This window comes from Orbicella faveolata, unplaced genomic scaffold (assembly GCF_042242905.1).
Source record: "Orbicella faveolata isolate gen_17 unplaced genomic scaffold, um_ofav_v1 contig_1, whole genome shotgun sequence".
NCBI lineage: Eukaryota > Metazoa > Cnidaria > Anthozoa > Scleractinia > Merulinidae > Orbicella > Orbicella faveolata.
In genome coordinates, this window is record NW_028301536.1 from 30,377,846 (window position 1) to 30,403,878 (window position 26,033).

Below are 26,033 nucleotides of genomic sequence, written 5' to 3' on the forward strand. Positions count from 1 at the left end.
AACTCAAATGACGCGAGGGGAGAGAGAGGTCGTTTATTGGAGCCAGTTCTAAAAAAGAAAAAGCGATTATGCCTGGCTCGGGAGAATTCATTTCTGTGTTTCATCTCAAGAAATGTATGGAAAAAAACTTCTGTGAATTTTTAGTCAATTTACGCATAAAGGTTTACTAGTAATTAAAAAAGATCATTTTGAGACACCGACCGTACCCCGGGACCGTACCATGGTAATGTCAAAGGAACTTAGCGCCAGTCTGGTTCCACTGATGAAGCGCCGGTTCAGCAGTAGACTTACTTGTGGTAAGGTTTGTCGTACCTAATTACTTTATTTCATGCTATGGATTCAGTAACGATGGATCCGAACAACCCAGGGAGAATTTCGTTGGCCTATCGAGAGCTCACGGAACTTCCTACAGGATGGAACAGCAAGTATGACGACATCACTGTCCTGGATTTAAGTCATAATAATTTCACGTATCCTTTCTGTAGCTTGAGGTTAGACTATGCAGTTGGAACTTGTTGAATGAACACTTAAACTCACGGTTCGTGGTTTTAATGATGAGTGTCTTACAGATTGATTTGAACAACAACTGGAAGCATTGTTGGACCCCGGCAGAGGGTGGGGAGGGGAATCTTATATGAAAGGTCAGGGATGCTCGGGGGAAAATTTGAATAAACCCATACTAGTAAACGAGGGGACTTTTTATTTTTTTATTTACTCGAATTCAATTACACAGTTTGATTTGCCTTCTCAAAGATATTATTCTAATAAAGATAATATTCTAATATTCTATTATTCATACCTTCCCTGGGGTTGGTCCTGGGTGAGCATGGAAATTTTCAGGGACACACACACTCACTCAATCCTTCTCGTTCCCGATGGAACATAGGTCGTCCACCAACACCCGCCACCTGACCCTATTTTCACACGTGAGCTGTCTCTCCTCCAACTCTGCCATTCTTGTGCGCCTCTAGGTGTGCTGGGGTCTGCCCCTTTGGCGCTTCCGCTGTGGGTTCCACTCTATCGCCCTCTTGAATTGGCTATGTATCTGTCTGGTTTCCTCAACATGTGGCCAATCCAACCCCAAGCTCTTTGCCTTATCTCCTGCTCTACTGGTCACTGCCCTGCTTGTCTCCAAAGCTCCTCATTGCATATTCTTCCAGGCCACCAAATCCACAGGATGTTCCTCAACCTCTTATTGATGAACACTGGCAGCTTCTGCTTTAATCCCTTGGTCAGCCACCAAGTTTGACAGCCTTCACATTTGACCCAAAGACTCTCAACTTGGTCTAAGCTGTCAGTGCCGTAGACTGCCATATTGTTCTCAACATCGCAAATGTCTTCCTTGCCTTCCCAACGCGTGCCTGAGACCACACATTGCTACGAATTCTTGCTCATGAATGCATCTGGAGAAATTTCTGGGGCAAAATCTTAATTTTACTTATCATTTGCTTTATTATCAGGTTGTGCTCAAACTCAGTGTTGTCTACCTTGACCAATGATAAGCGACTTTCATTTTTTACAGGACTTTACCCAACTCAACACATTAATTCTAGACAATAACAATCTGACAAATCATGTGAAATTTCCATACATGGAGTTTCTACACACACTGTGGGTGAACCAGAATAAAATTACAAATCTGAGTGCTTTTATTGAGACTGTAGCAAAGTGCTTGCCGAATTTGAAGTACTTCAGCATGATGAACAATGAAGCAGCTCCAAGTTATTTTAATGGAGGTACCTACCAGCAGTACAAAGACTACAGGTATTGAAAACAATCACAAAATAAGAGACCACAGGGTGGAGGTGGCATGGCTTAGTGGTTAGGACGATGGATTTGTAATCTGTAGGTCCCAGGTTCGCAGCCTCCTACCTGCCACTTGATGGATTTGTGTTTGGTGGTCCCAAGTTCAACTTCAATTCATGCTTTGTAAATAGCCAACTGTTCAGCCTCCAGCCAGCTGGAATTTTAACATGTTTCTGTTCAATTAACAATGCTTACTTACTTATTTTGGGGTCCCCAATTTGTAAAGTAATGCTAAACGTGTCAACATTTAAATAAAGTGGTTTTATTAATATGGGATGTATTCTGTTGTGATGATCCAGATCAGGATCAGTGATTCTAGAACACTTGGATTATGGTGCATCAAGGGAACTGACAGATTCCTGCCCAGAGTGGATTCACCAGTTTGATGCTATATAATCTGAGGGTTCTTGGATCGTAGACCTGCTTCAGATCATCCCAAAGGAATGCACTGAAAATGTTCACAGAAAATTGTCAGATCCAGAGGTTGACCAGTACCAACACTTCGAATGATTAAAACAAACTAATAGCTAAAAGCAGACAGACAGAGTATTAGTCTAGATTTAATTTGTGAAACAAAAATTCTTTGAAGGAACTTTAATTTATGTATTTAGATTTATTTCCTTCTGTGTGAGAAGATCAGTGTACTGTTTAGATTAATGATTTTACTTCAATGTACTACAGGTATTGAAGCCCCTTATGGTCAGAACCATTGTTATCTTTATCATATATTTCCCTTTTATGTTTAGGATAATTTTTGTGGACATGTTGAAAATTAATGTTCATGTACAATCTTAACTTGTCTCTCAGTCATGACAGAAGTCAAATGCCAAATTTGAGTCCCTGTTTTCTAAGCCTGTTAGTAGTTAATGAGATCCAAATATTTAATGAATGATATTCAAATTTGGCATGCTAGTATTTTATGATGCAAGTGATTCTCTTCCTCATAATTGACCTCATTCAATTGCATGCACGTATGACCAGACACTGCGGGCTACAGCTGTTAAGTGGCAGGAGACTGGATTTGCAGTTTACATACATGTATGTACATGTAACACATTTTGGATTCAATGCAGGTGTTATGTTATAAGCCATCTTCCTAGCTTACTGGTGTTGGATGATCATACTATCACTGGAGAAGAGAGAGAAGAGGCACGCAAAGTGTATGGCAACAGGAGACTTTCTGTTAGTTCTAAGAGGCCCAGTAAAAAACACAAGGAAAAGGTAGATGCATGATCTTTTTTTAGAATTACAACTGTGATGGTCACATCTTCATTTCATTTGAATCTTCTTTTGTTGTTGTCAATAGCAACCTATAAAAGTGCATTTCATACCTCATCAACATAGAGTATGAACCATGTATTTGAATTTTGTCATAGCCCAAATTATGATCAGTTCATAAGACTCCAGATCAAGTGGTACATGTTTGAGTCCTGGTCTGGGTCACTGATGTGTTCGTGGGCAACTGATACTTCACTCTCACAGTGTCAGACTCTCCACTCTGGTGTATATTAAGTGGTAAGGTCTGGTAAGATATTAAATGGTGAAGTCTGCATATGAGCCAAGTCGCACATCAGGCTGACACTAATCTATGTTCTTTTCCAAGAATACAACACAGTATACCCGACTGGAGCTTGAACCAGGAGTGAGGACCACTTGATCCCAGGTCAAGTGCACTAACCATGAGACCATAATACTTCCCACGGTGTTATACCTTAAATGATGGACCAGCATCCTATTTGGGGTTGGAGGGGTGGGGGGAGATTGGAGTAGTAACACCCTTAGTTCCTTCATGGTATATAAATGATAACATATAGATTTAGGCCAGCCTAAAAGCGTAGCTCCTGGGCCGGGTTGTTCAAAGCCCGATTAAGCTAACCCAGAAAAAGGTAGAATTTTGATTTGAGTTTTGTAACTTTGCGGTGAGGTTTCTGTGTATTGTTTGGCCTTCTGTTTTGAGTTTTAATAATCACCATATACGCAAAACAAAACAGGAAAACACATTTGTATAGAAGAAAAAGTTATAATTCGATTAACTTTTAATCCTGGGTTAGCATAAACTGGCTTCCGAGCAATCCTGCCCTGTTTCCAACAAGCTAACCCAATATGAGCCCGCGATCCAATCGATAACTAGCGCTTGGTCAGCGGTCAACTTCAAGAAAACACGTGACCTCGAGGAGCTGTAAACCTGAGCCCGTAATATGGTCACGTGATACTGGTCAGCGGATACCTTGTATTGACAGGTGTCAATTGATCATAACATGGATGTCCAATGTCAAGGAAGCACACGGTAAACCAAGGCTGCATGTCTCTGTCAACCTATTATTTGGAGTATGGCCACCATGTTGGGCAACTCCGCCGTCGCCGTCGTCGTCGTCGTCGTCGTGCGTACGCGCCCACGAGCAATACTGCTAGCCATGGTAACCATGAGAAAATCAACTCATGGGTTTCCTTTTCTTTCCCATATGAGTATGGGGCTCCGCTTGGCGGCCCTTTGGGCCGCCGGAGCTCCGCTATTATTGTGATATGTGATATTAGCTCCCTATTTGAACATGCAAACCGCAATATTAATAAGAATTTGCACTGCCCAACACTCAAAGGAATAACAATTATATTACAGGTTAGTGTGTTTAGAAATTTGTATAAATTGACATAATTTTGCCTTTCTTTTTATCTTGCAGCGAAAGAAAAGTGCAGAATAGCATCACTATTTTCTACCATTAGCTGGAGATTGAAGGGATGTACACTTCCAGTGATGCAGGCAAACTCATTTGCATTGAAAAAATAATGAAGAGGAACTATTTTTTGGGTGATCACATGTTAAAAGGGCCCTAAGAAACATTTTTGCAAGGAACTGAGATCTTTATGGACTGGGAGAGAAAACAATTTTGTACTATTTAAAAATATATTTTCAAAAGAGAATAAAATAATCTGTTTTTTTTTAAATATAATTTTTGATGTGAGTAATTATTTGTAAATTAAAACAAATCCATCAAGTGGATGCTTATTAAAACATAATTAAAACCTGCTCAGGGGGTTTTCCTCCAAATGTAAAGAGTCTGTAAAAGCATTGAATTTCGTTGAAGCATTTACAGCAATGTTTTAAAAATTACTTTTGTGTTGTATTTTGAATAGCTGAAGTGATATATTGCTAGCAAGTACTGTATCTGCACTGGGAATGAAGATCCAAAGAATCAAATGAGTTTATGAGTCATGATGAATCTTGAGTCAATAAGTCACTGGTCAAATTGCATTCAGGATAGCCTAAATGTCATTCAGATTGTCTCATTTGGATGGCCATGAAACAGCATTTTCAATTGGTTATTCTTAAAAGAACTTTAAATTGGCTAGCTTAAAGTACTTTCATTGGCCTTAAAACAGCATTCTGGTCAGCCTAAATAGCACTTTGGCTAGGCTAAATTAAGCACTTAGGACAGCAGTTTGGTTAGCCTAGGGAGCAGTCTGACTTAAAGTGCTTTGTTACACTTGTTTATGGTTAGCTTTCAATAATGGTGATGGTAACAGGATTGATTCATTCATCTTGTTACCAGAAATATAAACAGTGATAATAGACATGGTTAGAGTATTTACATATTAATCAATCAATCAATTTATCAAAAATCTAAAACATGATTCAAAAGGAAGACATGAAGTAAACAAGTGTTATTAAATAGGTTTTGTACTAAATAGTATTTAGTAAATTCGATTTGCAGATGATGATTTACATGTACACGCCTACAACTGTTTGTGTGTTGTTTTTGATAATGGAAGAGACTTGACATCAGGAGCTCCATTTCCAGCTGATGTTTAATTTTTTGTTTAATTTAATTTTTTTTTTATCTTCAGCTGCTTTAGAAATCCGGTTTCTATTTACCTCATATGTGGAAAAGGATTGGGGTTGGCATGCAGAAAATTGTTGAATGAAAACGTTTTAATTTAAGGAGTATAATTCAGATGTGTTTGCATGTGACCCCACACACATGTACGCCTTGCAAGCCTATAATAGAACAAACTGACTAGGCATGGTCAACATGATCACGTGTATCCCATTTCTCGGGCAGGGTGCAATGTGCAAATTATTTTCTTCAGCAACTGACGCAAACGAGAAAGATCGGTCATGACCCGGGAAAACAGTCGCTTTCTTTGCACGTCTGAGACTAGAGCTGATGGTGTCCGGTCGTTCAGCCACCAAATCGATTAGCCCCTAACCAGAAGTCGAAAAACACTGTCAATTTCTCGTTCTTCAAGCGTAAATGGGGGCTAATCAACTTCTGGTTGGGGGCTAACCGGTTAGGGGCTAATTGACTTGAGGGCTAAACGACTTACATTCCAACACATTACCCCCACTAGAGTAATGAGTCTAGTGTCCTTGATTGACTTTAAACCATCCATCACAAGCACTGCATTGATTCATTACGCCGCACGATTGGCGATTGGTAGACGTGCCGGCTTGAAACTAGGTTCGATGACCAGCCGCTGCTCGGGAAAGAAGCCCGCGTTAGGATGGAACGGACCAAGCCATTGACGACCCCAAAATCAGCAAAAGGGCCGTAATGTGTTCATCTTTGGAAGAAGGAAATACCAAAAACAACTTTCGCGAATTGAAAGTCTGAAAGATGCAAGCGTCTGCGGTCTACGCAAAAGCCTAAAAGCGAACTTCCCTTCACCATAGCTTCGAAAAGGTCGCTGAGGGGTGAGACGGGCGAGGGGGAGGGGGAGGGCGAGTTATGTCAGGAATAATCGAATGTGAAATGCAGACACGATTGACGAGAGAAAAAAAGGAGTTCACGTCGACATTTTCTAATTTTGCATATTGTTGGATTCGACTGCTTTAATCTGTTTGCAATGGTGAAATTTTTATTGGCCTCAAGAATGACAACATTTTAAAAGCTTACTTTTCGCTAGATACAGTTTGTTAAGTACTCCTGGCTCTCAGATTGTTGTGCAAAGCATGAAAAACGCTGATATATCCATCCATGTTTGTACAAGCTTAATTACCCTGTTGTATATCTCTAATATTAACAATACTCTTTTACTTTACATCCAAATATTATTTTGACCACATATGTGCATTGTCCATGGATCTTTTCTTGTCTCTATACAGAATACTTGTATTCCGTTCCATCCGCCATGAGTAAAATAACGTTCTTGTGGTTAATCCACACCAGCCGTATTAGTTTTAGCAGGGCAGGAGACATTTTAGGCGAGGGAGAGACAGTGGAGTAAGACCGAACACACCGCAGAGAAGATCCCAGCATGCCAAACAACGATGAACCAGTCTGTAAAGAGAAGAAACAGAGAAAGGAGAATATTGACAAAGTCAGGCTTGTGTTAGTGCGGATACACCATGTTGATAATTTCATAGCCTGCGCAAAGGCTCCCGGCATAGACGGAAAAAATTTCAGCGAACGAAGCGAGCGGACGAGCACGAAACTGAAGAATTCGGAGAGCGGAGCGATCGGGGCGGGATCGGGGCGTTCGGGAACGCCGGGTGTCTGTTCGCAGATAATAATTTTAAGGTTTATTGAGGATACTTTAAGAAACTAACCTAGCTTCTCAATTGTTAAATCATTGAAACTATGCCAATTAAGACGAAGTGCTCGAATGCCATCTTGAAATTACCGGCACGTTTGTTTGAAGCAGTTTCTAAGCAAATTACTAACTGTATTCAGTGCTTATTAATTACCTGCCAAAAGCAGATCTTCGAATCTCCGAAGCTGTACGAAGCAAGAACACGATCATCAGGCGAGAAAGACAGGGCCGTTACTTGAGACGAGTGAGCGGACACCATCTGCAAAGAATGAGAATTCAATAGTTATACACACTGAAAGAATTGTCGGGTGGATATTTCCCCAGAGGACATGCTGGTAGGGATTAGTAGAGATAACTGAATGACGATTACAATCTTGCTAACTCCCCTTCTCGTATCATACGAACTTCAAGGAAACGTTCTGTGGAACCCTGCATTCTACGACATATCACTGTGGTCAGTCCGAAAGTCAAGTCTGGGTTGAGGAAGCCAATGATATGCGACAAACTATCGCGGAAAAAACACAGACCTATCATTCAGAACTCGGAGCAATGACGTGCCGCAAAAAGCGCGGGAAAAAACGCGGACTGCCGTTAAGTCACCCACGACGAAAAATGAGGATCACAGACTTTCATTTTGCAACGTGTCATCCTCACTCTGGTTGCAGCCTGAGAAATGTTGCAGGCAATTCTAAGTAATCACACAGCTCAAAACACAAATTAATCTTCAACAAGGGTTTGGCTAACTATTACTTCTATATTCACTAGCTGTTCCCACCTGGCAGCGCGAGGATCGCAGATCATACAATGCAAGTTGTCCATTCTTGGCGCCAACTGCAAGGCGACGGGACTGGGGAGAGTAGCTTACCATGTTGAACCTGTTGGAACATTAGGACACTTGTTGCTAGCATGATTGCCTTCACTGTGTTACAACTGCAAAATACCCGACAACGCGAAGCGAGTGAACGCTGAATTGTATCAGTCACTTGGGAAGACGACCCCCCCCCCCCCGCCCCCCGCAAAAAAAAAAGCCCCGCGAGGGGTTGTGGCAGGGAGCTAAGGGCGAAAGAATCGGAGGACTAAAGCCGGAAAAGCTACGTGTTATTAACAGCGAATTATAGATGTGTATAGATGTGCAAAAAGGACGATATTCCCAAAGCGTCCACATAAAATTGTCACACGAGACTGTCGTGATTTGTAATCGAATTCTCCAAACCCTTCTCATACGAAATGTGGTGAAATCAATCAGGAGAAGTCACTTGATGACAATAATAAACCTTAATACATTGCTTAGTATGTCGTTATCAAAAACGAAACGCAAAAAAAAAAAAAAAAAAAAAAAAATGATAATGAAATCCTTACCTACAAAGTCCAGGAAATAATTCGGTCATTCCTTTCTCTTTAAGCTGCCTCTGATCCAAGCAGTAAACTACGATATCAACAACCTAGTGACAAATAGCTTGGTTAGAGGTTACACCATAAAATTATTAATTATACATCCAATCAAGATTCGAAGGATATACATGTAATGTGATAATAAAATTTCAAGGAAACCGTTGACACAAAATGCCTCTGAAGCTCAAGTATCAGTGATAAGGAATGGCTTAAAGCTTGAAAGTATGTTAACTTATCGTTGGCAACAGTTATTCCCGAACACTGTCAAGATAGCAATCATAAGTAAGACTAAATTTGTAAAAAGCGCACTAGGAAATATATTTCCAAGTATCGAGCATGGTAGTACATACATCAGTCAGAAGGTCGACAACTTCTTGCTGTGTCTTTTCAACCATGAGGTCAATAATTCGCAGTATCTCATGTTTGGCACGGTTCAAAATTGATGTGCTCTGAGCTTCTGCATTCTGCGAGGGCTGGTGGCGAACGTGACTGTATACCGCAATGGCTGCTGGGGAAGGCTGATTAAAGGAAATGGAGGACGCTGCTGCAACACTGCGGGCTACCTGGTGTGTGAAATTACGACAAGTAAAAGTAAGGATGAAGCTCGATTGACTGGTCTGCAAGAGTGAGTTAGAACTGAAAACAGTCACTGACTCGGCTTAACTTTGAGAGTACCCTCAAGTTTGTCTCCATAAAATGTAAAAATATATAAAATATAAAAACTTAATTAATCACTCCCCCAGTGGGGTTTTTCAGGGCCAACGGAAACAAATGATGAAACAAATACAATGTAATTGAACATAACGAGGTTAAGGATCCCAACTGGCAGGAGAAGAGCTAGTTTGCTAATTCCAAGCGTGGCCGAGGAGTTGAACTCGGAACTACTGAGATCACCACCAGCCGGTGGTCAGAAAGGGACGTGAACACGCGACCTCCGGATTTCAAGTCCGGCGCCCTAACGACTCGGCCACGCTGTCTCAGTAAAGTTAAATATTAGCAATTCTACTGACAAATTCTATCCACATGTTCAAGAGTTTACATGTATAGGTGACAAGTTAAAAAAATTTCCTTGACAGCTTTTGTTTGTAAGTGCGTACGCCAAACCGTGTGTTCTTACTTAGCTATTCGTAAACTTGAAGTTGATCCGGCATAGCGAGTGTTTGCTAACGTTTTGAGCGTTACCCCTTCATCAGAGCAAAGGCTCAAAACGTCAGCAACTATGGCGGATCAACTTCAAGTTTACGAATAGCTAAGTAAAAACACAGAGGCTTGTCGAAAAATCTTTGTCACGTCTCTCAAGATCCACTTGCATGAAACATCACAAATCTCACTGATATGACAAATTACATTATCACGTATTTTTCCGGCGATAATGTAAAAACAACTTTTATACGACTTACCTCCTTGGCGATAGTTGCAATGAAGACTGTGGGTCGTGCTGTAGCAATAAGCGAGAGCGCATGTCTTGCAGATCGATGAGTATCCGCTGACGGTGATAATGGTAAACCTTTCCTGAACGTGAGATCACGGTTCTTGCTGTCAGCGGAAAGCTCTAATAAGGCTATTAGGACCGCTGACACGTCCATATATGGCTCCCAAAGCGTGAATCCGCGACCAATCAAATCAATGGCTGCCCTCCTAACAGACGTGTGAGCAGTAAGTTGCGAGGAGGGAGGTTTAAGCAGGAGATACATTAAAGCCTTGCCCGTAAGCCGCACTGTGGCGTAATCCATTATTACTTCACCACCTGGAAAACATGACGGCATGGAAAAAGTGGCAGAGAAATCATCTTCAATTTTCTCATCCCCTCCATATTGACAAAATTTATATAAGGAAAGTTAATTATCCTTTACACACTACAGTTATCCAATGATTGAAGAAACAAAATAATAGCAGACTCAGCTAAGAAATTTGAACTTTTTTTTCTTTTCCATTGTCGTCATTAGTAAGGAAGTATCCAGTCTCTTAAGTTTTGTGTTTGCTTAGCTTGGAAAGAGTCTATAAAACTTGAGCCAATCAGAACATAGGTGCTATTATTCAACCAATCATGCACTGAACTGCAACCACTTGTGATTTATATCACGTGACTTTTCCCGCACTTAACAACGGTTACACGTGACCGGGCTATTGCTCTGGAGTTTGTTTCAAAGGTGACAAACAACCGCCCATAAGAGAGGTGTCTGTAATCCGCTCTAGTTTTGACTAAACTCAAAACCAAACAGCACAAGTTATGTTCTCGGTATTTGAACGTCACACTGACTTGCACAAACAGTTATTACTCTGTAGGTTTGCGTAAAGATGAAGTGGAAGTCGTTTATTCGTATCTTGTTAGTGGTAATTGTCTTGTGATGTTCTTGTCACAACAAAGGTACACGTTCAAGTTCAACTTGGAATAGGCAGGTTTACTAGTTTTATTACACAGCATAAAATAAGCCGCTATTTACTTATTAATCTATAGAGCGGGCTTTAACATGTGCATCCATACATTAGTCACGATTAGCTAGCATGGACAATTACTCAGTAGAGGCATTTTAATTTTATGTTAACGACAATTACATTATGTTAGCAGAGTTTCAAATCAGCACTTACGTCCATTGTAACCTTTATTAAGTGCGCTTTTGCCCTCTTTACCTGGAGTCTCGCTCAGCTTATCCAAGCGCCGTGAACTGGTACTCTGTTTTTTCTCACCATCGCGAGCACGACTCGAGAACACTTCAATCTCCCGCTGGAACTCCGCTCCTATCACACCCATCAACACGATAGCGGTTGCTTGGCGACGGCGCATGTCATACTGAAGAAGCTTCTTGACGCTGGTCAAAACAGTGCTGACGTCATCGGGTGGAAACAAAACTTCGTCATCAACGTTTTGGACCTCGCCGCTACGCTCTGAAGAAAGATATTTCATTTTTATCCTAACAAAAAACGACCCGCAATGTTTCATGTTAAGATGAAACCTGATCCTTTATTCATTTATAGGCAATCGAATCATCTTAAGGAGAGCTACACAAAATGCATGAAGCCCTAATTCATGAATCAGCTAACATTACTCACCAAATCCCGAATGCGGACTGGGAGGGATGGGAGCATTTGCAACATCAAGCTTGTCAGATTTGTCCTCAGTTCCTCCCTGCCCGAGGGTCGTAGGCAGCTGAGGGGCCCATGTATCCACTACCTGTTTACGACCCTCGAACCCGATCCTGCGCAGTTCGGCTAATAGAATAGCCTGGGCCGCTTCACGAACCTAGGAATATAACAAAGACAATAACCAACCAACCATTCATTTGCCACAAAATAGAAAATAAATAAAACAGTGATTAAAAGTAACTTAATTAAGCAAAAGAATACTATTCTGTGGGACACAAGAACGAAAATGTTACACCTAATTACACTGGTTTGTAAAACGACGCGATCTGAAAACTTCACTTCAATCAATGACTTTGACTTTTGCACTGCTGCTTCTTACCGTAACGACAGCAGTTCACTGACAACTAACCACATGTAAGACACGTGCAAAGAGCGTGATCGGTGACATCACTCGGCAAAATGTGGATATGAAATAACCCCCAAAAGCCTTAAACTATGACATACTTCAAGGCATCGATCTTGCCATCTTCTTGCCAGAATATGCAACAACGGTGGTTTGTAAGGGGAGACCCTTAGAATATCAGCTAATAGACAGCAGTGCAATGCAGCCAGCTGACTCCATCCAGCTTTTATGTGCGCGCGGTGATTCATGGCAAGTTGCACGTCCACCTCACTCAAGCCAGGGGGGTGTTCGTTTTCGTCGTAACTCGATGAGCTGGACGGGATATCGCGAGCTGTGTTCGTTAAAAGAGCAAGACGCTTTTCTTGAGGAACAAAACTGATCTGATTCATGCTCATAAGTGTGTTAGCTACAGACACAAGCCCGACAAGATGCAAAGTTGTCAACGCTGAGGACAACTGCCAACGCGACTGAAAACAAGTCCTTAAAGCTGAAACAACGTTATGCTCCGAGGAAGCCAGCGATTTCACTTCGACCAAAGTTCCTTTCTGTGCTTCGTTAACTTCTGTAAACAGGGCTTTATCGCCAGAGAGTCTTCTCAAAGTGGATTCAGCGTCGCCATCCCTCTCTCCACCTGTTTCCCCATACCACCCTGGTAACATCAACGAAAGCCTGTTCCCACGAGTAAGTAATCCAAACGAAACTGGTTTGACCGGTTTAAGAAGGCCCAGTCTTTCGACGCAGACCTCGTCCATGTTAGGGTCCAGATCCCAGGAGTGAAGGCACGAGATCATAAGTTGTGCGACATAATGAGTTTCATTCACAAAAGGAGACTTTTTGTTCTTGTGCTCCGTGGATGATTTCGAAGCTGTATCGCTTTTGGTTGGTTGAGTCGTTGCAGACTCGCGTTTCCTCCTTTTTCCTCCAACAGCTGTCTTGGAAATATCGGCTTTGCCTGGAGTTTTAGCTGTGAAAAAGAAGCAACTTTTCAGCTGGGAGAGAAGTTATCATTCCATCTTAAGTAGAAGTACAGTATGCGTTTCGAGGCTAGCAGCCCTTCGGGTCAGCGGTGTTTATTTGTGCTCATTTTTTTTTAAATGTCATTTCAAGATTTATGGCAAGTCTTTCTAAAGAGCTTGTCGACGATAATTTCACGGTTTGTAAACTAATATCCAGCATAGCCCATTTCAAAAACGTGAGAGGACTGGGAAAGAGTATGGTTGTTTTTCGTTTGTTTGAAAAACTAAGATATTCACATGAAAGATAAACTAAATTTGAGAGTCTTAAGCAAGAATAGTAGTATTTAGCGGAGGAAAATGGCAAAATGATAGCTCTTCAAATACCACCTAAAATAGAGAGTTTGTATGGATTGGGTAGACAGGCCACAAAATTGTAAGGGTTTGAATGGAATTTTGCAACTTTTGCAAAATTTTCCGCTGAAAACTCTCAAACTTGACTGGGTAGCTTTTCATTCAGTAACATTTCAGTTGAAATGCTTAGATTTTCAATCTAATCAATATAAGAAACTCGTCCCAGTCCTCTCACGTTTTTGCAATGGGCTATAATTCAGGAGTAAACAAGAAGAATAAACAAGAAGGACGTCAACAGATTCGGTCACTAATTTCCTAAATGATACATAATTGCCTTGCAGTGCATAGACAAATCATTTGGAGAACTAATAACGACATTGATAATTACCACCAAGCAGAGGATTTTCTTCAGTTAGTAAATTGCATATCAACGCCTCGATATCAAACATAAGCACTTGTATTTCTGGATCTCTCACACCACACTTTGTGGACATCACCTTCAATGGGCCACCGGACAACACCTCACCATAGCCATCACCTACAGGCAAAATAGCCACGGCATGCAGTAAGCGCTGAGTTTTCTTGGTTATTAACAGGGCCGTGCATCATAAACCTTGACGTTGAACATGATTGCAAGGTTTCAAATGGCCAGATAAAGCTACTGATAATTTTCAATGGTTTACGGCACGTGAAAAGCAAATGCCACTCACGTCTGTGTACCACGTGGTACGTGCAAGACGTAGTAGAATGTTTCTGGTACATTTTATAAGAATGGGCATTTGAGCAACACAGTAATAAGTGACAATTCTCTTTTTGCATAGTTCGCAACGAATCCGAACCATGCGAACCTTTTCATGCCATGTTAGTCTTAGTTATTATCACTTCCAAATAAGTTCCTGGAACTTATGGAGATCCAGCTATACAAAGCCATTTCCATTCTTCTTTAAATGATCTAACTGTAGCCTATGATTTTCAGCTTTTCACAATCACGCCAGTCGGTAGTTACCGCTTGATCTACGCTAAAACTGAGCTTAATGACCGTTCTGTTCCACTTACCAGATAACCTTGGCGAGGACGAAGGACTCGCCGAGGCTTGTTGAAGGGAGCTTCGCTTAAGCTTCTTGACCGCCGCCGATGCAGCGCTAGTTGGCAGATTGGAAGTAAGGTGGCTGATCTTTCGTCCCAGAATGGTCTTGGCTTTGGAGGGAACACCAGCTGAAGCAGATTTCTTCTCCTCATCACACGCGGCTAAGATATTAAGAGCAACTTGTCCGCTAACACACCGATCTAGGTGACCTGTAGAGTAACATACAAACTCTCCTTACTTGTCTCCACACGTTTCTCATGGCATAAGTTTAAAGAATTTCTTAGTGCAAGAGCCTGGTTTAATCCAAAGTGATCAGTTCTTCGTTCGCGGTAAGGACCGCAAATTCGGTGTTAGTGCTGAACAGAATAGACTACGTTATCACTGGTGCCACGTCATTTTATAAGAGATAGGTCACACTAGTGTGTCATGTCATGTTAAGCGGCAAGGCCATGCTGGTGTCACGTCATGATAAAGAGTTAGGTCACGTTAGTGCCATGTCACGCTAAAGGGACTTGGTAAAGCTTCTGTCATGTTTAAGCTAGGAGTGATCATGTCAAAGACAAATCTCATGGGCCATCTCAGAGAAAGAACTATTCAATCCAATTTTTGAAAAGCACATACATACATACATGCATAAACTTTATTTAAGCTCGAATTTCAGAGTAGCTTGACAAGCTAATATCTCCGAGAACAAAATATTTGATAACGAAAAATTAAAATAGAAATTGCTATTTACATATTTACAATTGACTTATATTAACTAATTATAAAATTGTCATTTACATGTTTCATGAATTGGCTTTACTGATGTGCTTTTTGAAGTCTGAGAAATTACATAACCTTATAAAATTGGGTAGAAAATTCCATTCTTTGGTTGCTAGATAAGTAAAGGAGTGGAGACCAAAAGTTTTAGTTTTAGGTTTGGGCATTTCCAGTATATAGTTTCCACGCAGGTTGTATGAAGTAGAACGGAACGAGAACATGTTTCTCATACAGGCCGGATAGCTAGTGAAAAATAGACTTTTGCACAAAATAGTAAGGAATTTACAGATGCGTTGACCACCGTGCCAAAGCTCAAGTATCAACCGATCAGAAATTTTTAGATCAAATATTACTTAGTTTCTGACAAATCACACCTGTTTCCATTTGCCAGACGTACACAGAACCGTCAGTACAGCCTACCACCAAAAAGTCGTCTAAAGCTCTCCATTTTATCGTCTCCACCGGAAACGCGTGAAGAGAAGCCAACATAATGCACTTCCGCTCGCGCAATCCCAGCAATGCAACCGAGTGGTCCTGGGCTACAGAACAGATGCAGGATTGAACGCGATTCTAAAAAGAACAAATAGAACAGTTCAACTAAACAGCTCAGTTTAAAACAGGCAATTGATCTAAACAAGACTCTTACACTGCAGTCAGGTGGTGTACATATTAGTCGAAGCAGTTCTCCCGTGTGAGAAGAAAACGTGTACAGTAAGTCTCCGGTGAAGATGTCCCACAGTTTAACCGAGAAATCCGCTCCACCTGATACCAAAAATTCTTTGTCATAGCGAGGATACTCATCATGAGGGTACAGCAGACATGTCACTCGGCCCTTGTGTCCTAAGAGTACCCGGTGTGTAGGCCATCCTGAAAAATGAGCACCCGAGGCAGATAGGTGAGACCATGACAAACATGAATAAAACATTTTTGCATTCGGGACATCAAAATACAGTACAGTGGCACTGCCCTTCGATCTGCTCGTTCAAGCTTAATTTATTTATAAACCACTGGTTTTCTTGATATTCTGAAACAAATTTCTCTGACTAAACTCACTATTATGATCTCACAGTACAGCCAGCACAACGCGTTAACACTAAATTAACGATGGTTGACTGATGTACATTGCATTGCAGTCTTTTTTTAAGACGGTAAAACTTTGTATTTATGAGCCAGTTCGATATGCAGAAACTTAAGAATAATTTGCCACCTTTTAACTAACCAGGCTATCAGAAATAAGAAAACAGCTCAAACCCAATTCAAACATCGTTTCATATAACCATTGAATTGCAAAATTGGCGAAATAAAAGGGTTTAGACTTGTCCACAAGTCGAGCCGCGAAAGCCGAGCTCGACGCGAGAAAAATGTTCGATCAGTAAAGCTACTTCTCTCAAATCAGCTCGAGAGAGACAGCACTTATCGCAGTAACACTAACACAACGCTACAATACAAACTCGAAGAAGTGTGCGGATTAGACTAAGGAAACTGTACGCTGAACGTTTGAATACACTACCTGAGCCTGGCAGCTGAAGCAACTGAGCAATAGCCGCCTTAGCCGCTGATATGATAACGACTGAACCATCCTCACGGCCACACACGATACAGTCTTGAGCTGGTAAATACAGTGACGCGCTAACAGGAATGGCTTCTCCACAATCATCCTACAGAATAAACAGTCAAAATATTTCAGACCTTAAATACACCGCAACTTACAACTAAACTTCCTTTACTTTAAGTCACGTACAATTTGACGAATACACGCGCGGAATCAAACGTAAGTGCGGCTTTACTTGATCAGTAGCTCTCATATGAACGAGCCAAAACGCAAGAAGCTGGGGCTAGTATATTTTTCCCCAGTTTCGCGGTCGCTCTCTCGTTCTTAGCACCCGAGAACAAAATAGTATTTTCCTTTTGTCGTTTCAATCACATTGGAGACGCCACGCGATGATACCAAGTCGTAAAGCAACAAGTTCTCTCCCTTCAGCCTCTTCAGTGGACGAAGGCAAACCTCTGCGAGCAGGGCGATTAAAGGATATACGGACGAACTTATGACATGTTAAAACGATTCAGAACTCAAAAACGCGGCTTCGATGGCCTAACATTAATTTAGTTGCGATAAAAATTGTTGTCGACAATTAAATGTCTCGTCTGTGGAGGCCCGTACAAAGCTGTATGTAACAACTGTAAGTTCTATTTCTTCCATGTACTTTATTAAAGTTACGACCAAAGTTAGCCTGATTCTCAGGAGGAGAACGAGTAGCCTCAGAGCGTCTGAGAATTAGGCCAGAACCAAAGTGGGCCAAAAAATTTTAAGCTTAGAATGATGCACTTTCCATTTCCCACACGAAAATCCGTCCGTGTAGCGAAACTTACCAAAGAATCAATCAGTCCGCAGGGCTTCAGGGTTGTCTCCCAACAGTCTGCATAGTTACACGCCACCACAGGACCAACACCTACATATACAAAAGGTGCAAGGAAAAGTGAAGTATTAGATAATCGTCAGCTATAATTCAGTTTTTATCAACCACGATCCCCAGTTTTTCGTCTGTCCGTTAGGTTAGCTCGTTCGTGCCTGCGTGCGTACATTTGTTGGTTCGTTCGTTCGTCCGTTCGTTACCCACAAATAGCAGTAGCTAATCGGAGTGGGGAGTGGATAAATAAATCAGTATTTCATAGGTACTGGACAACGTATCGGCAAATGAAAAAGGAACAGTGAAATGATCCAAGGCAGCAAAACCACCATTTTGGTAGGGTATGTGCAATCCACACACCACGAAAACAAACGAAATTTAACTCAAAAAAATTCAGAAAATATGAAAAAGGCTACTATAACAATAAAAAATACAGAAAAAACACCAACAACAGCAACAATAAAAAGAAAGGTGCTCTTATGTGTTTTCTTTTGACACGCACGCACGAAAGCAGAAGAACACGTAAAAACATTACCGGGCGCATTTGCGTCGTAGGGTTTTGTTGACGTGAAAAGGTCATCATTCAGTTTCCACAAACTGACACTACAAATAATGAAAAAATACAGTGCAACAATTATTTCCATATATTCCTGTTCACGTCTTGAATGCAAAGGAAAAAGTTGATAAGGCTGTGGGCGGTCAGTCACAGTATTTTGAGCTATTTTTGCCACGTACAAAATTACATTTAAATTGAAGGAAGCCTGAAAATAGCAGTTTACTGACTAAAGATAGAAAAACACCAAAGAGATAATAATAAACCATAAAGGAACAAGGATGGTTAAGCATGGAGAAGAATGACACGGATTACAAACCAAAAACTTGAAACTTTTAAGCGAAAATTTTCAAGCTGCGCAAACCGTGACGTATCTCCTAAGTTAGGGAACTTCATCATCGCTCAGTGACAGAATTTCTCCAACAATAAATCTACCAGGCTCTATACACAGAGCCGAAACTCTTTTACTTGTGGGTGTCAATTTCCAAAGCCCCTCTTCTGGAACATCTGGACTGAACCTGTGGTTTTTGGTTGAGACGCTTTTTATAAAGCTGTAGCATGATGCTGCCTGATGGAGACAAAATGACACGTAGCTTTCTGTGTACCTTATTACATGAAATTTTGGCGATACTTTAATTAAGCGAATTTAGTGATTTTTCTAAGAATCGCTAAATTAAAATGCATCAAAATTAAGTGTCGCTAAATTTAAATCGTGGCTAAATAAGTGAGTACAAAATGAAATCCCGCCATGTGATCAGTTTCACACAATAAGTTAATGGCCAGGCTAAGAAATTCTCCAAAGAGAAATTTACCACCTGGTACACGGGAGAGGTTCAAAAGGTAGTTAGAGAGCGGGACAAGCTTTGAAGACAAAGAGGTTGATCTCAGCATGTCAGTAATGAAGCAAATTCACGCAGGCTGGCTTGTCGCATTATTCGACTCTCTGACCGGCGCTGAAGGAAGGAAATGTATTCTCAAGGGTGTGAGCCAAGGAAATTGCCAGTAGAGACAAACCACTGCCACCTGTTGATCCATTTGAAGTAATCCACCGCGCCTGATCGGTGTCGTTAGAACGTTAATGGTTAGGTGCTCGCAAAAGGTGCATTGACTTTGTGTGACAATACAAATATGAGTGAGAAAAACATTTAGATAGGACATAACAGTTGCAGTTTCGTTTGTTTCGTTCAAAATTAAGTTTCAAAACGTTGTATGATTGTGATTTAAAGGAAGCTATTGACGTTTATGATTTTATCACATAAATGTTTTCAATATCTTAATTCGTCAAAGTTTCAGTTCGTGAAATCGCAAACATTAAGTGACTTATGTTCCAAAATTTACGAAAAATCGCTAAATTGAAAGTGCCGCTAAATAAAGGTTTCTCAAAATCGTTAAATTAACGTGTCGCCAAAATTTCATGTAATAAGGTACATATTGTTGATCAATCACTGAACACTCTTCAGACACTTCAATCTATCAAACTGTGCCTAACACCCCCTACACCAGAAACAATTCAGCTACCTTCCATTTGATCCCCCTCTTAACAAGAGTTTGTAAAAAGGTCCCCTCCGTCCATAAGAGAAAAACATGGCTGGATCAAAATCTGGTACAGCACTCTGCAACAGAAGTTAGTAAATTGTAAATTTTATTGTACACTTTTGAAAACAAAGTTGTGATATGAGAGAAAATGAAACTTGATGTGAAGATAGTGATACATTAACTCCAACTTACACATGGCTTAGTAAAGCAAAAAAGCATAGCCTGGGGTTTTGATGGAGCAGAACAGATTTTTGTCATTTCCCGTTTCATTTTTTAAGAACCATTCTATTGATTGTTCATACCTGCTCAGCTGTCTTCTCAAACACCTGAATGATTCTTGGTTCTTTGATTGGATTGCCTGCTAAAGGTTGTTACAAAGACAATTCTCCCTTAATTGTTAGAAGAACAATGGAGAACACCTTAATTTATATTGCATACAGTGAAACCCAGGTAATATTTAATTACAGTGCACATCCATGAAATTTTGCAACAGAGCATGCTCCTAAATCTAGCCTCAAGGTGAGGTTCTACAACACATACAGAAAACAAGAATATATTTTTAAATTAGTTACATGTATACATACACATGTAAGCCATTTTACAAAGACCCTTTTCATAAATGACTGTCAATATTCTTCAGTAAACTTGTATAAAAATTAGCCTTACTGACCTTATTTTTAAGTTGATAATTCAAAAGAAGTTTTACTCTCAAACAAGGTAAGTGAGGCTTAGGAATTAAAATGCATACAAAATAATTTGGCAGCCATTTATGAAAAGGGTCTGTTTATGGGACAACAACAGGTGGGAAGTGCAACTTAAAATAGGTAAGAATCAAATAGTACCGAGTAACTACTAACAGTAGCTTACATCATTTGATAAATTATCACCATAAAATTCAATCACTGCATTTTTCTGACCTTGCTTTCGGTCCTGAAGACCAGGGCAGCACCTGAAAAAGGAAGCAGTACCAGTAAGAAATAAAACTAGTGCTGTAATCCACACATGTAAATTTATAGTATGAACCTGTAGTCCGGGACTGTTTTACGCTATACATGCAATTGAAAGGTCAAATTTCACTTACGATGGAGGAAGTTTGTACAAATAACTCTTTCCATCCTGTGCAAACAAAACAAAACGTGAATTTTCCAATGAAAAATATCTTTGTAAACGACAATTACATGTAATGCTTCTTAAAATTTTTAGGGTTTCTACAGGATGGTGCATATGTACTTCAAATTTACAATATCCAAGTAAAGAGAGGAAAAGACACCTGATTGCATGCTACATAATACAATATGGCATAGGCTACATGTTACTGCCTTCTTATTTAACACTGATAACTTACCCTGCTCCAAACTAGAATGCAGTCTGCTGCAACAAAGTTTCCTCCCATCCAGCTCTGACCTGGAGGACTGGACACGGTGGTCAGGAATTTAAAGTCTCCAGCATCATACATCTGCCATAAATTATTTGAAAATGTTGTTCAAGTATAACAATTGTACGCTGTTTTTTAGGTTTTGGTGTTGCTCTCATCTAATGTAATAATTGGCTTCTTCTTAACTTTCATAATGCAAGCAAACTCACTGTTTCATTTTGTATGATATCACAAAGCAGAGAGGAGAAACACCTTCCATGTTTTTGAATGTCACTCGACATGCAAAGTTACCTACCGGTAGTAAACTTGTTACCCAGTGACAAAAATAATTTTCCATGCAAGAGGAATGGATACATCACATACCAGTATATATTGCTTTACACTGTCTTTACTAATGAGTAACATTAATTTTAAAGAAAAACTTAAGAAAGCTAACGTTGATATATAAATACTCTGCAACAATATTATATTGAGACCTTTTCATTGTACAGTGCAATTGCGGTTCACAAATTAAAATTAAAAGTGCCTCAAAAAGTCCTGGTACATGAATTAAAGGTAATATGCCAGCACATACCAGCCACTCTTTTGCACATATAACAAGAATGGTTCTTTGTGTAAAGGGATTACAACAAATCCCAGTAGCTTTGCTGTCTGTGACTTGCTCCAACTTTTTTTCGTAAGTGGGCTCACTGTACTGTGGAGTGTAAAATGGGTGATACTGATTTTAAAACTGAATGTGTTACTAAAGCTTCAGGCTATTGTACATACATGTGCCCTTTGTTATCTATGGGTCTCAAATTGCTTATTTCAGTACAGTGCATGGACTTACATATGTACACGTGCACTTACATGTACAAAAACAGCTGTATGCTGACCACCTTAAAAGTAGCACTTAATTAGAAACCTCTATTACATAATGAACTGTCAATAGTACATGTATATTCACTTGGTACTAACTTGTAAATGTATCTGTAGCCAATAAATTAGAGATACAAGCTAAATCCATGTTGTAAAATAGTTTAGGGCCCGGTTGTTCGAAAGCCAGTTAAAACTTAGCCAGGATTAAAGGTTACAATATTAATGTGACTGAACTATTCCTTTTTCTTGTATAAAAATGTTTTTTACTACTTAAGGACATCTGTGTGGAAATTCTCCAGTTGATAGATTTCTTTTAAATTTTTACTGCAGTCAGATAATGAGTTACTTGTGTCAACAATGCAAAAAAAAAAAATGGGGGTCACCGACTTTGTTTCAGAGATAAAGCTTGTGGAAAACTACCCTGATTTTGAAAAATTGGCGCACGTAATTCAGCATGGTCTACAGGGTTTATAGTTAAAAAAGAACTAAAAGAAAAGAATTCGATGGTGCATTTTGCAAGAATTCAAACTTCTAATCGATAGATTTTCATTTTTTCACTAAACGTAGAAAATCAGTAGAGAAAATAATCCATCAAAAGAAAAATAGGGGTCACCGAACGTCCAAGATCATTAAATCCTTGCAAAGCTATAGCAATTGCCATCTGCGCTATCATTGTTCATTTTATTACTTATGCATGATATGGCGTGTGAATTTGTGAACGTAGTAAGGATGCGCAGAAACAATTAGAGCGAATGTCCTTAATTACTAACATTTCATATTATTCAAACCCAAAACTGAAAGACAGGCAAATATAGAAAACCTCACTCAAATGTTACAAAACTGAAATCAGAATTCTTGCTAATCCAGGGTAAAGCGGGTTTTGAACAACCCACCAAGATGTGTAACTTGCATTTTGTAGGCTTTAAGTAAGCTGTGACTGGTAATCAAAACATGTCTTGTAATACACTGTACCTTTGACTCTACATTTGGTTTCAGCATCCAAATGTTCAGCATACCAGACAGAGACACAGCTACAACAACATCCTCTGTGAAAAAGTATATTAAACAATGTCTAGATTTTTGTTGTCATTGCAGTTGTATAACAATTACAGTTAATACTAATGCAGTCATGTAGTTTCATTTGATACCTTTTGTAAATCAGTTGATAATGTATTAACAATTTTATTACCTATTAGTATACTTATACTGCTCATCTATATATATGGTGGTGTAATACCTGGTCTTCTTGCAGGCCTTACAACACATGCTGCACTGATCCAGTTAGTAGCTGATGGAGAACGTAGAGTGTACAACACCTGTATATTCAGAAACAAACTTTAATGTATAATAATGTTATTACATAACTGACTTTTATCAACATTAATAATAATAATAATTACAGAACTGTCATGTAATATGTTATTAAAGGCATTGATTTAAAAACTGATCATAATATTACTGATATTGTTTTACAAATAAAAGTTTTACATGTGTGAAACTTGAACATACCTCAAGAGACAACGCATCCAGGACGTAAATATCAGAATAGCTACCATAGCAAACAACACGCCACTCTTTTCCAGTGCCAATGGCTACATGGAAGGACTGAAAGGAAATTATAATTCATCATTAATTTTGTAATCCATCAGATATAATATTTTTGCACTAAATGGAGGTTAGATACTGGTATTATATGGTGCATCACACTGTACATGTATTAGTATGCATTTGTTAATCACACATTATCTCTGACTACTTTAGAAGTAATAAATTAAAATATTTCCTCTGTCAGTAAAATAATGATTAAAAAAAATAATAATAATCTGATTATCTAATAAACATGTGTCAATGTTTAGATAAAAGGGCATCACCTATGTTGGTTTCCCAGGCATGCATTTAAAATGCACTGCCAGGACCTTTCTTTAAGGAGGTCATTCTTTTCTCTGCAATACATGTGGGTTTATATAGCACCTAACGTCAATCAATAGACTACAGGCACAAAGCATAGGCAGACTCACCAACAGTGCTAAATGCATTCCTGCGATAACGTTAGTTTGTATACATATTCCATCATCTGTATCCCATAAACAAAGCTCTCTAAAGCAAAATCACACAATATTTCTGTTAAAATTTACAAAGATATACCATGGTATAGCAACAGGGTGTCCATAGAGGTGGTGTGATACATGTAGTTTGTATGGGTACCCTGTTGTAAAGCAACCAGATGAGTAAGTTATACTGGAAAAACATTAATTTGGGTTCACAACAGCTACAGGTGTTAAGTGTGCACGAGACAAAGTTGCCTAACACCACTGAAGCTTATCAGAGTTTCTGTCACATAAGGTAGCAGTACAACCTCCTGATTGGATGTTGAGCCATCACTGGATACTTCCCAGCATTTTGTTGGGTTGTCCCCAGTTTCAAGGACCAGCACCCATTTAAACTCCTGGCTAGACATACATGTACATGTAGCAACTGTACATGTGAGAGTTATTGCCTTGCCTAAAAACACAAGCAAGGTCCAGAGTCCAATTTAACACTAATCTTTAGGTCACTGTTCCTCCCGTGAAGAAAGTATTAAAGTTATCGTTAGCATAGTACTTCTGAGTGTTCCCTAAAATTCAGTGCAGGATTCTTAAATTATCTTTCTGTCTTACCCATTGTCAGCAGCACTGATAATACTGGACTGATTATCCCAGCCATCAGTAGCTTTTGTAAGTGCTGTAACCTTTGCTGAATGGGCAAATATTAGGTTCCTTGGAATGATCTGTAGTACAATAATAATAACAAACAATGAGACCAGCCATCAAAATTTACTCTTACACTGCAGCTATTTTGATGAATATCTTATTGTATATAGATAAACAGATATTTTAAATTCTAATCTTTTTCTTTTACGGTGAAACATGATAGGGTCAACCTCTGTTTCTTCCTTTTCAAGATGTATCTTATTTTGTTTTTATTATGGTTATCTGTCTCACATGGAGTGTTCCACTCTTTTACAGATTATCCTTCTGGCTTTGCTTGTTTGTGTATGCCTTTAGACTTAGATTTTAATTGCCATTAAATTGTAATAAATAAATAAAATAAAACATGTTATGTTATGTAATCAGTTAAAATTCTTGGTGCCAACTAAAATGATCATGAGCAATGGATAAGAATGTATTTGTATAAGATGCACATTGTTGTCCAACTGGAATGGTTTGACACCTGTACTGAGTTTATTTAGCAGAATTCTGTGGCCTTAATTTTGTGTCTTTATCCTTTTAAAAATGTTGCAGACTTTCCTATGTTTTGAATCCTTTGAAAACATCAAGAACTAATATTTTGTATGAAACTACAAAATTGATTGTTGTATCACCCCAGAGGAGGGAGAGGAGAGAGGGGGTAGGAATGTAGATAGCCAATAAAACAGAGGCTAGAATTTATAGAAGACGACTGACTCTTGTACAAGCAGGTGTTTTTTGTTTGCACCCGAGCATGTTCTGTTCAATATTAGAATTAAACAAACACTCATCAGTCAATTCTGTTATGGCTTGCCCGCACATAACAAGTAAATTATTCAGCCGCGAAAGTCTTCCTTCGCCTATGGAGGGATCCTACTATTGAAAAAAATTCAACCTCCCAAAAATTAAGTTAAAAAGGTAACTACTTGACACTTTTTGGGGAAAAAACTAGCCCCTAAATCGCCGCCAATGTAAACCCCACGTCCCCTCAGGCTTACTTTGATCTCTCCATCATCGGCGAACCGTAGGTCCCAGATACCCAACTGTCCATCTGTCGATCCAGTGACGACTGTTTTCTGATCATAAGTGGTTATGACACACGAAATACAATGTGAAGGAGGTGTACTTCCCCACAAAACAACTGGGACCACAGAGGAGGAAGACATTTTTTGTCAACATCTCTGTGGTCCACAATAAAGTTGATCAG

At 39.6% G+C, this 26,033-nt stretch overlaps 2 protein-coding genes across 5 annotated transcripts; one reads left to right on the top strand and one right to left on the bottom strand.

Annotated features, from left to right (window-relative positions):
- Window positions 1-4,754, top strand: LOC110053633 (leucine-rich melanocyte differentiation-associated protein-like). 2 transcript variants are annotated; one of them, XM_089272006.1, is made up of 5 exons: window positions 1-470; window positions 1,504-1,764; window positions 2,880-3,027; window positions 3,410-3,469; window positions 4,485-4,754. In XM_089272006.1, exons 1-4 carry the CDS (start codon window positions 334-336, stop codon window positions 3,461-3,463), a joined length of 600 nt encoding a protein of 199 aa, XP_089128132.1. In that variant the 5' UTR covers window positions 1-333; the 3' UTR covers window positions 3,464-3,469; window positions 4,485-4,754. The 2 variants fall into 2 exon arrangements, with proteins under 2 accessions (XP_089128132.1, XP_089128141.1); XM_089272015.1 differs by lacking the exon at window positions 3,410-3,469 and having other exon boundaries at window positions 6-470.
- A 1,888-nt stretch (window positions 4,755-6,642) lies between these two features.
- On the bottom strand, window positions 6,643-26,030 carry LOC110053630 (WD repeat-containing protein 7-like). 3 transcript variants are annotated; one of them, XM_089271890.1, is made up of 28 exons: window positions 25,825-26,029; window positions 24,758-24,867; window positions 24,119-24,197; window positions 23,610-23,705; window positions 23,338-23,416; window positions 23,073-23,146; window positions 21,817-21,936; window positions 21,213-21,323; window positions 20,949-20,983; window positions 20,785-20,816; window positions 20,170-20,225; window positions 19,850-19,944; window positions 18,314-18,381; window positions 17,741-17,820; window positions 16,881-17,028; window positions 16,017-16,237; window positions 15,745-15,940; window positions 14,578-14,817; window positions 13,910-14,059; window positions 12,316-13,178; window positions 11,779-11,968; window positions 11,359-11,613; window positions 10,128-10,474; window positions 9,078-9,290; window positions 8,695-8,777; window positions 8,111-8,210; window positions 7,490-7,594; window positions 6,643-7,082 (listed from the first exon to the last, which is right to left on the bottom strand). In XM_089271890.1, exons 1-28 carry the CDS (start codon window positions 25,990-25,992, stop codon window positions 6,900-6,902), a joined length of 4,497 nt encoding a protein of 1,498 aa, XP_089128016.1. In that variant the 5' UTR covers window positions 25,993-26,029; the 3' UTR covers window positions 6,643-6,899. The 3 variants fall into 3 exon arrangements, with proteins under 3 accessions (XP_089128016.1, XP_089128014.1, XP_089128020.1); XM_089271888.1 differs by having other exon boundaries at window positions 20,170-20,228; XM_089271894.1 differs by lacking the exon at window positions 13,910-14,059 and having other exon boundaries at window positions 20,170-20,228; window positions 25,825-26,030.
- Between the last annotated feature and the right edge of the window lie 3 nt (window positions 26,031-26,033).

What these genes read in the sequence shown, in the direction of transcription:
- LOC110053630 (XM_089271888.1), bottom strand. Translation starts at nt 25,992, where the DNA reads ATGTCTTCCTCCTCTGTGGTCCCAGTTGTTTTGTGGGGAAGTACACCT. An exon ending in GCTTCAGCTGCCAGGCTCAG is followed by an intron (nt 16,238 to 16,880) that starts GTAGTGTATTCA and finishes CTCATTTTTCAG; the next exon opens with GATGGCCTACACACCGGGTA. An exon ending in GTCCTCGCCAAGGTTATCTG is followed by an intron (nt 14,060 to 14,577) that starts GTAAGTGGAACA and finishes TTTTGCCTGTAG; the next exon opens with GTGATGGCTATGGTGAGGTG.
- LOC110053633 (XM_089272006.1), top strand. Translation starts at nt 334, where the DNA reads ATGGATTCAGTAACGATGGATCCGAACAACCCAGGGAGAATTTCGTTG. An exon ending in CAGCAGTACAAAGACTACAG is followed by an intron (nt 1,765 to 2,879) that starts GTATTGAAAACA and finishes GATTCAATGCAG; the next exon opens with GTGTTATGTTATAAGCCATC. An exon ending in GTAAAAAACACAAGGAAAAG is followed by an intron (nt 3,028 to 3,409) that starts GTAGATGCATGA and finishes TTCTTTTCCAAG; the next exon opens with AATACAACACAGTATACCCG.